The sequence below is a fragment of the Pipra filicauda genome, unplaced genomic scaffold, assembly GCF_003945595.2.
Source record: "Pipra filicauda isolate LSUMZ 115617 unplaced genomic scaffold, ASM394559v2 scaffold145_size1923396_pilon, whole genome shotgun sequence".
NCBI lineage: Eukaryota > Metazoa > Chordata > Aves > Passeriformes > Pipridae > Pipra > Pipra filicauda.
The window spans coordinates 1,270,195-1,283,315 of record NW_024103940.1 but is presented as its reverse complement, the minus strand read 5'-3'; the positions used below and the strand labels follow the sequence as shown (position 1 = coordinate 1,283,315).

The following is a 13,121-nucleotide window of genomic DNA, read 5'->3' as shown; positions in this document are numbered from 1 at the left end:
CGTGAAAGTTGCTTGTTTCTGAGTCAAAACAGAGCATGTAAACATACTGTGAAGTACTTGTGTGTTTTAAGAGGGATATGATTTCCTTGCAACCTCACTTTGATTTTAGGAAATGATCTTGTTATTTCTCGTTTGACTGTAAGTTTTTCAAAGCATGGAACTCTGCTTTAGAAGATGACTCTACAGCAGCCTTATAATATTATATAAAATGGGTCACTTTTTAAAATATTGTAAGGAAAATGTGGATATCTACACACTTACTATATTTGTAAAGTGAATTTGACAATTATACAGCAATATGATTAATATGTTGCATTTTATGTTTACACTAACTGGCTTCCATTTTCTTTCTTAGCATAAGGCCAAACATATTTTTGGGTGTTGCTGAGGGCTCTGCACAATACAAGAAGTGGTACTTTGAGTTAATAATTGATCAGGTTGATCCGTTCTTGACGGCAGAACCCACCCATTTACGCGTTGGATGGGCCTCTACTTCAGGTTATGCCCCCTATCCTGGAGGTGGAGAAGGATGGGGGGGCAATGGTGTTGGTGATGACCTGTACTCCTATGGTTTTGATGGCCTTCATCTATGGTCCGGTAAGTACTTTGTGAACTACCACTAATCTTTCATTTAGCAGTTACCTACCTTTCCCTTCAGTACCTTTGTTTACATAACATGTTATTTTATAGTGAGCTACATTCAGAACTCTGGGTTATTTAGAAGTTCAGATCAGACTTCTTGACAGAAGTGTTAGCCAATATTGAATTATACCAATCAGACTTTTTAGCAGATAGCTTCTTTTTTCATGATTTTGATCAAGGAATGGTATTTTCTGGATCTAGATCAATACTGACTTCATTCTATCTGTTCAAAATCAATGGATGCATTGATCTCAGATGAGTTAATTCTATATGGATCTACATTTGCATTATTCTTTTACTTTATATCTACAGTTGAAGAAAAATGACAGTTATCCTTAGACTTGTTAATAGATTTAATAAATTGAATTAAAAATTGGATAAATAGCTTCATAAAAAGACATTTTTTTCAATTAAAAGTAATAATTACTACACTATTTCCAGCTTTGTTATTTTAGTCCTTGTGTGTAAGTCTTTAATTTTGAAGTATCATGCTATTTTTTCTTCCGGATCTCTTTTGCATACACAGTAAATGATATTATTTTTTAGCTTGTTCAACTTGTGGATCATGATTTAATGTGCAATTTTCAAGGCATGTAGGCAAAATCATTAATTTCCCCTTATTTCTCAGTGCCTTTAAATGCTATATACATCTAGATATTCTTTAATTGCTCAGAAAATAATAGTGTGGGGTCTTGCAATTAAAAGGTGCATTTTAAGTACATCACATATAAATACGCTGAAGTTAATTTTATGACATTAATTCTACCATTTTCTAATTTGGGGACATTTCATTTATCAATTATGTCAGCATTGTTCTAGCATAAAATGTGTGTGTGCGTGCGCACACATAATTCAATATTTTATTTTAGCACTTCTGAACAATTATCCAATGTCAGAAGTCATGTTTTTTGGGAGAAGACTGGGAGGCATATGTAACATCCAGCCATTAGAAATCATTAATACAAAATTAAATCCTAATTAAACCTCAGAAATACAGTACTGGAAAGTCTCTTAAATCTCATCTCCTGCCGTAAGGGAAAATTTTGGGTACTTAAACTGTCCTGGACAGTTGATTTGACTTGTTCTTAAGAAGTTCCAAACACAGTAATTTGGAATACTACTTAACTGCTTAATTAGACTTGCTTTACAGGTAAAATATAATGTTTTCAATGGAATTGTTTTGAAAGGAAATCTGAAGAGACATTTGTTGGATCGAAAAACTGTAGTTATATCTAAATGTTAGATTACTTCAGATGTGTTATCTCTAGTTAATTGCTATTATAAGTGCTGAGTCCTGTGCATGTCTGTAAAGTCTAAACTTCCCAGGTAGCGTAAGTTAAGCTCCGTCTGTTTAGTGTATGGCTGTAGTTGATAAAGAAAACCTGGCCCATCAAATTCTTAATCCGTTTTTTGATAATTCAGTATACTATTCTGCCTTTTGATTGTGTAAACCTGGATATTGGCCATAATCACAACTCCAGTAGAATTTTAGAACCATAGAATAGATTGGGTTAGAAGCCGCCTTAAAGATCATTTGGTCCAACCCTCTGCCACAGGCAGGGATGCCACCCACTAAACTCAGGGCCACATCCAACCTGGCCTTGAACAATCCCAGAGATGGGGCATCCACAACTTCTCTGGACAACCTGTTCTAGTGTCTTACTGCTGAATATTCACATATATGTGAATCTGGTATTTCACAAAAACTAAAGAAAAATAGATCTATAAATGTTAGTTTTATAAAGAGGGTATAATTTACTGTGCCTCATTACTCTTGCATCAGCGTGGACTCGCATATCAGCTCAGCATGTTCTGTCTTCTGAACAGTGTCAGGGGTTTCATGTTAATCACTCAGTTTATGCAGTTTTCTGCTGTATATCAGTTTTAAGAATGTTAACTCACTGTTTCTAAAAACAGAATTGTTCATAAAACAGATGAAGGCAAGATCATGTCTAAATGACTATGAAGAAAAAGCTTGATTTTTTTCAGTGTCAAACCTCCAAGAACCTGCTTGAAGCTTCTGATTACTGAATACTTTTATCCTAGGTCGAGTACCCAGAGCTGTAGCATCTGTCAATCAGCATTTATTAGCATCTGATGATGTGGTTAGCTGCTGTTTGGATTTAGGTGTACCCAGCATTTCATTCCGCATTAATGGACAGCCTGTACAGGGAATGTTTGAGAACTTCAGTACAGAAGGGTTTTTCTTCCCTGTTGTAAGCTTATCAGCAGGTGTAAAGTAAGTACAACTTAATTTTAATTGTTTTCTTTTTTGTCTTGTCCAAATTCACTTATGATTTCTTCTTTTTTGTTCTGGTTTTGTTGTTTCTGCCGAACTAGCAGCTGGGAGGAAGTCAGGAAAGTGCTGATTTGTTCAGTGATGATTTCACTTAAAAGTGAAATGTGAACCTGTAAGCAATTTGAGTAAGTCACAGTGTCTGAAAATTATTATTTTATGATTATTCAGCGACCTAGGGGAAATTAATTTTGTCTCATTCCAATTATCAGTGAAAAAAAAGGACGTTAGAAACACAGCACCAGATTTTGCACTAATTAAAATTCTCACTGGCTTTCTCAGCAGGGAGTAAAAAGCCTAAATCATCATGAAAAGTGATACTATATTCAGAGTAGGAAACACAAAAAACTGATGGAATCAATTTTGGAATCTTGTTACTAGTATTGTCCATGCCTTACCTGTTCTGTTTCTAAAACACTGAGTTTTGAACTTACTGTAATCAGTTTTTAATTGTTATTTTATCTTTAGTGAATTCAGAAAATCTGTAGAATCAAGCAGAATAAAGGAGGACTGGGAAAGGCTTAGTAAATCAATTTTCATTTTTTCCCTGGAAGTGACCCTACTATGTAGCTGCATTAGTACAAAGTTTTTGAAAATGTTCGTTACTTTTTTCTGTAAGAAATCTGCCTAAACTGGTGTAATTATTTTACTTCATTCTTATTTGATGTTGCTTGTATATTTGTGAGAGCATTTTCTTTTGTAGTTTTTAGTACCTGATATATATAATTTTCTGTGCCTGTTATTATATGAAAGAAAATGTTATTACATAGGAATCCTGACTTCATGAATGGAGAAGAGTGTTCCGGGCACAAACTCTTATGTTTCTACTTCTGCTCTGGTTTATCTAGTTTTTCTCAGCTATCTGTGAATTTCTCAGTCTCTGTTTCTGAGTCATCTTCATCATTCCATCATCAATTTTTCCTTTCTATACCCTTGTCAGAGACCTTCACTGTCTCCTGTCCTTCGGAGTTATGTTGCTTGATATTTGATTTTAGGAGGGTTCTTTTGAAGGTTAAGGTCAGACAAAGTATAAGAGGTTTTTCAAATCAAAAGATTTGAACATTTCTATTAAAATAAGAGAAAAAAATAAAGCCACAACTTCTTGGAGTGTTCAGGTTTGTAAAAGAGACTGTGCAGCAATAGGAAGATACAGCCTATATGGAGGTTTAGATACTGCAGTGAAGAGCAGGGATAAAACAGACCTCAGAACAAATGAGAAAATAAAGATCAAGTGAGATTTGCTACAATTCAGAAAAATTGAGCAAGTTGGAAGGAAGCAATGAGCTATTTACCCATCTGTGGCTGGCAAGGGAAGAATTGAATGAGAGGTTTTTAATTTCAATTCTTTTTTTGACTTTTGTCTGTTTAGGAAGTTAGACTTCTAGGTCTTAGGATAAAATTGACCTCCTTTATTTTTAAAGTGTTGTGATATGTGTGGGAACTTTCCATAAAGAGACATCTAAACTCAGAGTTGTCATCTCAAATATTTAACTGCCTTGGGAACATTCAAATATTTTAAACAACGTATTTTAAAAATTAAATTAGAAAGTTTATGCATAATAGAATTATTCAGTAATAGTCCATTTCTTGTGAACATTAAACCATTTCAGGTATTTGTGACCTGTGCTTATGTGCACTCTGTTTGAGAAAACTTCTGTGTCTTAATTGTTCTCCTCTTTTTAAAAATGTCAATGAAATATGCTGATCTGATAGCTCTAGAATTTTTATAGGCTTCTCGTCACTCCATCACAACAAATGTAGAGGCTATTTCCTAGAGGTAACAGGGTAGGGTTTTTTTAAACTTTTCTGTGTTTGTTTATCTCTAGAGTTTGCCTACTTAAGGACCAAAGTATGAAGCTGGGCAGTTTTTATCTCTGTTGTTTTTCCTGGTATAGTCCTAAATTTATGTGAAAAATATATCTGAGGAGAAACAGAACACTTTAGGGGTTTATTAGGCATCTTAGTTATGCTTCTGAAGCTCATCCCAGTTGTAATATTTGGTATAATGTTGTTTGCTTGATTTAAGTCTTATGATTTAATGTTTTGTTTGGGTTTTTATTTATCTCATGAGCCAACTGTCTGCCTGAGTGCACTGAGAAGTTACTTTAAAACTTTTAAGTTATATACCAATAGTCCTGATAGTATTTTTAGAGTAACAGTCCAATTTAAAGTAGATTTGTGTTTCCAAATCCTTTAAATCCATTAAAAAATTCACAACTTACAACTGTTTGATTTTAAGTGAGAAACGTTTAAATATACTACAACAGTAGATTATTAGTTTTGCTTTAGCCAAAACAAATTTTCAAAAAAGAGTGGGTAGGTGATGGTGTAACTGATAGTATCTGCTGGTATCAATCCTTGGTAACTCTTTGGTGTTTATGAAAACATGAAGTGCGCCTGCATCTTTGTAGATGGTAATCAAATAAATGTTTAAGTCTCTAAATGATTTATTTATGATGCTAGTATATACTGACTATTTGAGAGTCTAACTGCTTCATTGGAAATTGCACAGAGTTCGTTTTTTGTTGGGTGGACGTCATGGAGAGTTTAAATTTCTGCCTCCTGCTGGCTATGCTCCCTGTTATGAAGCATTGCTTCCAAAAGAGAAGATGAAACTGGAACCAGTGAAAGAATATAAAAGAGATTTTGAAGGAGTGAGGGATTTGTTGGGTACAACACAATTCCTCTCGCAAGCTTCTTTTATCCCTTGTCCAATAGACACCAGTCAGGTATGTGAAATTTGCAATAATTGGACCATAAAATATATCTGTGCAAAATTTAAATTCACACTATAAAAAGTAAGGTAGCTTCCCCCTTTCTTAGCAATTCTTCATTTGTGTGTTGTGGTGTACTAACCAAACTAGATGATCTTGGATATACAAGACATGGTAACGAACCTTTTTTTATTTCTGAAATTGTTATTCTCTTTTCTTAGATTGCTCTTCCTTTTCATCTCGAAAAGATCAGGGACAAGCTAGCTGAAAACATCCATGAACTGTGGGGAATGAATAAAATAGAACTGGGCTGGACATATGGCAAGGTATATTTTGAATGACCTGCCCGGGTACAGTCACCTGTATTAGGTTAAGTATCTTACCAGAAAACATGGATTTGGATGTTGAACGGCTGTCTATACATTACCAGCAATAGGTGAACCTGTAAGGTGGAAGGAGACAGTGATATTAACTTTTTGATGACTTTTTTGAACATTCAAAACTTTCTTTTGTTATTTAATTGTGAATGAGTACTTACAATGTGCATTATAAATGAATCATGAGAAAGTACATTTATATAGTGATGAGTAGCTGTCATTGATAAAAGATAAAAGATATTGCTTATAGTATCTTCATTATTGCAAAGAATTAACTGGTTTTTTTACTGTGATTCTTGATTGTGATATCAGGAAAGTACTATTTTCTGTTACTTGTTGCAGATACGAGATGATAATAAAAGGCATCATCCTTGTCTTGTGGAATTCTCAAAATTACCTGAGACAGAGAAGAATTATAATCTACAAATGTCAACTGAAACACTCAAGTGAGATTTAAATATTAAGAATATAAAGTTTCTTTTTTGTTTTTATTCAAGCAAATCATACTGTTTTAAGATATAAAAAACATTAGAACATCTCATTTAAAGTGTGTTCTGCTAACTTTGCCAGAAGTCCCAGGAAACCCTTCAGACTTTGAAGGTCTTATTTATTATTGTTATATATTGTTATATAACTTATATATATATATATATATATAGTTATATAACTTAAAATCCCATTGTTTTGAATTACTTCCCTGGTTTTTAAATATAATTTCTTCTTTGTATTTATAGTCAAATAAAAAAAAAATTATTTGAGCAGTGTAATGTTGGGTTTCAATAATGCTACTTTTTTATGTTGACAGAACCCTTTTGGCCCTTGGGTGTCACATTGTTCATGCTCATCCAGCAGCTGAGGAAGATCTTAAAAAAGTCAAACTTCCTAAAAAGTATGTACCTTATGATAATTTTTATATATTATAAATATAAAATATTTTAAGGTCATTTAAAAATACTTAATATGAGCCCCATACTTGTTATGGTCTTACAGATCAATGATTAGGTTGTTACCCTGCCTGTGAGGATGGTTGGCTGTGAATACTGTTGTGTTACATCACCTCGTGAAGTTATTCTGAGACAGAAACAGTCACACACCTAAACCACATGCGATTATGTTACATGATCTTAAAATAGACACTCCAAAGTTAAAAGCAACATTTCAGTGTTTTTCTGCTTCATGGAAAAGAACAGTTTATGAGTATGGTAGTAAATTTATCTACTTGAAAGAAGTTATACCATTTTCCCATAACTCGTTTCAATTTACACCTCTCCTTCTCTCTCCTCCAAGAAAAGGTTTGTTCAACACACACACATTTCCATAGACATTATTAATGCATTTCTTTAAAGAGGAAAAGTAGAAAATTACTGTTTTTATCATGTTGCACATTTCTTGAAAATGTACATATGTAGATTATTATGTTAAATATATATTTTTTGCTTTAATTTCTATTTGGTAGCTAAACTGTGGCAATCAGAGCTAAAAGAATTGAATATGTTTTTTATTTAGACTTCTTTAAGTCATCAGTAGTAATCATCCCAAAAATGGTGAAGATTAATCAGGGATTACATCTGTATTTTAGTGTTGACTGTGGGGACCCTGTAGTCCTCCTGGGACAGATTAAAGCCCTGTTCTGCAACAAAACTTGAAGACAGAAAGAGAAATCAGTTTATCAATCCACGAGATGCATTTTTTTTCCTGAAACAGCTTTATCCATGAGAAACAAAGTTAGGTTTTCAAAGAGAGCACTAAAATATGTAGTTTTGTGATATGGGAAATAGTAATCTTGATCCAGCTGATGGCATTAATTAAAAAAAGGAAAAAAGATCTTCAGGCAGTCTATGATAATACTGCTTTAATACTATTGTCTTGTTGAAATACCTACTGCCTATATGAATTGTCCTAGCAAATGGAAATTAATTGATTTGAGCAAGAGAGATTCTGCACATGTCTAAAAAGGAGGGTAGTCTTTATACAATATGGAAGGGTTGGAAAAGGTACTAGTTAGGGCTAAAAATCTACTAAACTTATTATTCAATGAAAAAGTGTGAAGAACGATAGTTAAAATGATTTTTTCTGTTGGAAAAATGGTAATGCAGTCCCTATAGAATAGTGAATTAAAATGCCATACTTAATAATACATAAAAGATAATTTCATAAGAAGTCATCACACAGATCTTTAAAAGAGAAATTACTTGAAAGGTTTAAAAGACAAATTTAAAAAAAATATATAAAAATTACTCATTCAACAACAATTTTGTTTTGTAGCAACCACTTAGGCATGCATATATGGATCTGAGTCACATTTAATTAGCTAGTGTGCGAGTAGGTGGAAAATGAGACTGTCAGCTAGAATCCAGTTTATATCCCAATCAATGACCAAATGTAATGCAGGATTTTTACAAAGAAATGGGAGAATAGGAGATAAAAAAAATGGAGAGAGAAAGTGAGCCCCAGGCCATGAATGCCACGTAGAATGATTTAAATACCATAACTGGGATTTCTCTGTTTTGCCTTGTTGACTTACAGTTACATGATGTCAAATGGATATAAACCTGCCCCTCTTGATCTTTCTGAAGTGAAATTGTTACCTTCTCAAGAATTTCTAGTTGACAAACTAGCAGAAAATGCACATAATGTCTGGGCAAAAGACAGAATAAAGCAAGGATGGACCTATGGCATTCAGCAGGTAGGAACTTCTTTAGATGCATTTGGAATAACTAAAGAATGTGAGATTTTGTATTCTAGAACATCAGTTGGGAAGAGAGTGTTAAGAGGTTAAATATTGAATATTGTGTAATATCTGGAAAAATTAGAGGGGGTGGGAAGCAGGAAAAGGAACCTTGACCATGAAAGTCTGAGTAGACTGTAAGACCTGTATGGTTGCAGCTGCAGGATGTATGGGAATATATTTCCATCCTTCTCTTTCATTCTTGTCTTCCGTTATTAATAATCGAGCTTGCATTCATAGAACTCTTCTTCATCAATGCTCTGTCTCTTCTGTAATCTTAACATGATTTCAGAATACATTCTGTCTTATTATAAAAAGTCTTTGTGATATTTAAACAGAGTTTTCTTCTTGTTCTCTTTTATAACCCCTTTCAGGATCTTAAGAACAAACGTAATCCTCGGCTAGTGCCATATGCATTATTAGATGAACGCACTAAAAAATCAAACAGAGATAGCCTCCGTGAAGCCGTTAGAACATTTGCAGGCTATGGTTATAGTATTGAACCACCTGACCAAGAGATAGGTATGCACTTCCAAAAAGAATCATGGTCTTTTTTTCCCCCCAGTGCTGTACTGTGAAAAAACATAAAACTGAAATATAGGGAAAACAGAAGATATTAATTAATAGTAGTGTATTTTTCCAGTGAATTTTAATGAAAGGTGCAAACACACTTTTAAAATTACTTTTATATTACTTAAGTCTTTGTTGGGAGTTTTTTTTAAAGATTGGCTGTAGTTAATGACATGATAATTCTAATTGCCTGATTTTTTAGATTGGAGAAAATCTGGAGTGTGAGTGGGCATACTGGTTTTCATATGGAAAGAAAGAAAATAATATAGGTTGCATTTAAAAAGAATTATTACATGGAATGTAGATTAGGTTTGACTGCTTCAGTTTTTTAAGCAGTCTTCAAAGAAGCTCACCAAGTTTAATAATTTTTTAAAATTGAAATCAGGAGCAAAAACTTGTTTAGAAGTTGTTCTTCATATTTACTATAGCACTGTAATTTTCGACAAAAAATTCAAAATGAAACAAAACTTATTCTGTAATTTAAAAAAAAATGTTCTAAATGCATTGACTTGTGTAGGAAAATAATTTTTTGTATTATAATACTACATTATTGCATTGGATTGTATTGCATGTAGTAATCTTATGCTTCTGTTTCCTCTACTCAGTTTTGTGTTTGGGGCTCTGAATTGAGTGGTACATTGAAATATGCTGATTCTACATAGCAGATGATCCCTCATCCTGTACAGAATTAGAATGTGGTAGCCTTTGCATGCTGACTACTGTTACTCTTTTTGTAACATTTGCTGTGAAGTTTCTTAAATATGCAATGGTAGATGAGATAGAAAATACTGGGGACAGATGAAAAGCTAGACAGTGACATTTATAATTTAATTTTATTATTAAAAGTTGGGGGGGGTTTTTCTGTTCATTTTTACAGCTGACCAAACAGTGGAAAAAGTCAGCATCGACAAGATACGATTTTTCAGAGTAGAAAAATCTTATGCAGTGAAGTCTGGAAAGTGGTACTTTGAATTTGAAGCTGTGACAGGTGGAGATATGCGTGTTGGCTGGGCCAGGCCAGGCTGTCGACCTGACGTAGAGTTGGGAGCTGATGACCAAGCATTTGTATTTGAAGGAAGCAAAGTCAGTACACCTTTACCTCTTTTGACCTATGAACAGGCTAGACAGAGAACTACAGCATAGGTTTCCTCTGTATACTCCAGATCAAGTACAGGAATTTTTTCTGATTCACAGAAATATATCTCTGAGCCCTGTTTCATGCAGGATAGTATCTGCATTTTGGTTCTGTTAATTGAAATTATGCTAATAAAGATGTGCTGGTTTATATCTTCCTAGGATCTACCCAACTAATTAAAGAAGTCTGTCATAACCATAAACAAAATACAGCATTCACTTCCATTTTTTTAATGTGGTGTTTTACAAAAATCAAACAAAAGGTTCTTCAATGACTGGAAGAGGGAACCACAGTTCTGTTTTCCCTTTTCTGTCTTTTCTGCATTCTGCATGTTCTTTCTTCCCAAGCTTGACTCCTAAAAGAGCAGAAAGATAATAGTTACACTGCATGTAAGAAGTGGAATCCAGTGAACAGTAGTTATCATCCAGATTCTAAATTGCTGAAGTTAGGGCTTAGTTGCTCTTTGTCTCTATTATCTGTAAAACAAAAGCCATGATCAGTTTGCAAATTACTTGGAGATCCTGGAAAATGAAATGTTTGTTTTTCTTTATTTACTTTGTATTTAATTTCTAATTTTAGCACTGTGGTTATTCACTTGTTTTTCCATTTAGGGCCAGCGTTGGCATCAAGGCAGTGGATTCTTTGGACGAAGCTGGCAACCAGGCGATGTGGTTGGTTGTATGATAAACTTGGATGACAAATCAATTATCTTTACTCTGAATGGCGAGTTGCTAATAACAAGTAAAGGGTCAGAACTTGCATTTGCTGACTTTGGAATAGAAAATGGTAATTTCCCTTTTTTAGTCATATGGTTATGAGAAGACAAAACAAAACAACAACCAGAAAAACTAGTCTGTCATAACGATTCAGTGAGCTGAGAAATGATATTTCACCGGTGTGAGCTGAGAAATGATATTTCACCGGTGTGAGCCTTCAGACTACGCTACATGTTAACTTCATAAATATTTATTTTGAGAGTGCTTCTGTGGCACCAATTGATTTTCTTTTTTTCCTTTGACCACATTAATGGGATTTTAGTAGTCAGAATGGGTAAATTTTCTTCAAGCCTTGCTCTTTGATTGGCTTACTCTCAGGACTAAACTTCAGTACTAAGAGATGGCAGTAATAAGTATCCTGAAAAATTCTCAAAAGCTGAAAATGTAGTCTCTGATTATCTTACTGGAGCATAAATGTATTATGTTCATGTCTGTGAAGGACATAATGAGTATGTCCTTCACTATGTGGTGAGAGTCTGCACCCAAAGAATATAAGTTCAGTGATTTGTAATTTTTTTTCTTTCATCCTATTCATAGCTGATCTGAATTTATCCTTTTCCTAGCATAATGTTCATCTTCTGTTTTTGGTCTTTGTTTTTTCTAAAAGAAGTATCTATATGACTGTAGTAAAGGAGGCAGGACATATTTTCAAACTGTTTTGCTTTATGTTTTAGTGGACTTTTTTTTGTAAGTGTAGCTTCTCCAACCAGTAGTAGCTTCATACCTGTTAGTAATGGCCAGAAGACTTTGCAGTTGCTCACTGTCCCTCTTTGACGTTACCATTGACAGAGTTTTTCCAACAGTAGAGAATGAGGGTCTGCCTTAACAAAGCTATTCTGAAGGATTAAATTAAAGTTTGGGAGAGAAAATTTCTCCTTTAAGGGATGAACTGTTGTCTCCAAGTTCTGGTTCTTGAGAAATGAAGATGAAACAATCTTTCTTCCCTGTCTGTTGGCTACTATAAAGTTATATGGAGATCAAAGAGTGGAGTCATAAAAAGTACTAGCATTAAGGAAATGTGTGTCCATTGTGAATGATGGAGGAATGAAGGCTAGCAACAATGTACTGAGATAACTAAACCTCTTCTCAAAGTCCTTTTGAAACTTCAGTGCCCTCAGAGATCATACTTAATATTTGTTAAATAACTCAGATCTAGCCAAGGTTGGCTTCCAGAGTCCAACTCATTGTATAAAACCATGTGTGTTAGTCTAAAAATGAGGAAGATAAACGAATTATTTTAATAAATTAATAACTGACTTGAGCAAGTATTTTCAAACGTGATTGTCCACAAAACTACCTCTTGACTTCACATTTTTTGTTTATTTTTCACACAAATCTACTACTTACTAAGAACAACTGTTTGAACTGGTTTAATATTTAAATAAATGGGATAGTGCCTAAGTCTTCAGAAATTTTGGTAGCAATTATATTGAATCTAGAAATTAGTGTTTAAAGTGGCTTTAAATCCTTGCTAATGTCATCATTTCATGTGCATTACCTGTAGGAGCTAAAGTTCAATCCAAATTAGAAGGATTAGAAGTTTTTAACTAAATTACTGTTGGGGTTTTTTTGATTTTTGTTTCTTTAGGTTTTGTTCCAATTTGTGCACTGGGCCTATCTCAGATTGGTCGCATGAACCTTGGAATGGATGCCAGTACATTCAAGTATTATACAATGTGTGGCCTTCAAGAAGGTTTTGAACCTTTTGCTGTCAACATGAACCGAGATGTTGCTATGTGGTTTAGTAAACGCTTACCAACATTTGTCAATGTACCAAAAAATCATCCTCACATTAAGGTAACATTACAAGTTAGGGAGACACCTGTTTAACAACTGTTTGTTTAGCAAGCTGAGACATTAAACCCTTACTGATACTTACTGTC

General features: G+C 33.9%; 1 protein-coding gene across 1 annotated transcript in view; it reads left to right on the top strand.

Moving 5' to 3' along the window:
* Nucleotides 1–13,121, top strand: part of RYR3 (ryanodine receptor 3) — a 214,935-nt gene that overhangs the window by 83,133 nt on the left and 118,681 nt on the right. Inside the window, exons 19-29 of the mRNA XM_027717007.2 lie at nucleotides 356–597; nucleotides 2,689–2,881; nucleotides 5,451–5,667; nucleotides 5,874–5,978; nucleotides 6,372–6,475; nucleotides 6,835–6,918; nucleotides 8,556–8,715; nucleotides 9,132–9,279; nucleotides 10,205–10,410; nucleotides 11,074–11,248; nucleotides 12,827–13,035. Coding sequence (XP_027572808.1) covers nucleotides 356–597; nucleotides 2,689–2,881; nucleotides 5,451–5,667; nucleotides 5,874–5,978; nucleotides 6,372–6,475; nucleotides 6,835–6,918; nucleotides 8,556–8,715; nucleotides 9,132–9,279; nucleotides 10,205–10,410; nucleotides 11,074–11,248; nucleotides 12,827–13,035 — 1,843 coding nt within the window. The remainder of the gene's footprint in view (nucleotides 1–355; nucleotides 598–2,688; nucleotides 2,882–5,450; nucleotides 5,668–5,873; nucleotides 5,979–6,371; nucleotides 6,476–6,834; nucleotides 6,919–8,555; nucleotides 8,716–9,131; nucleotides 9,280–10,204; nucleotides 10,411–11,073; nucleotides 11,249–12,826; nucleotides 13,036–13,121) is intronic.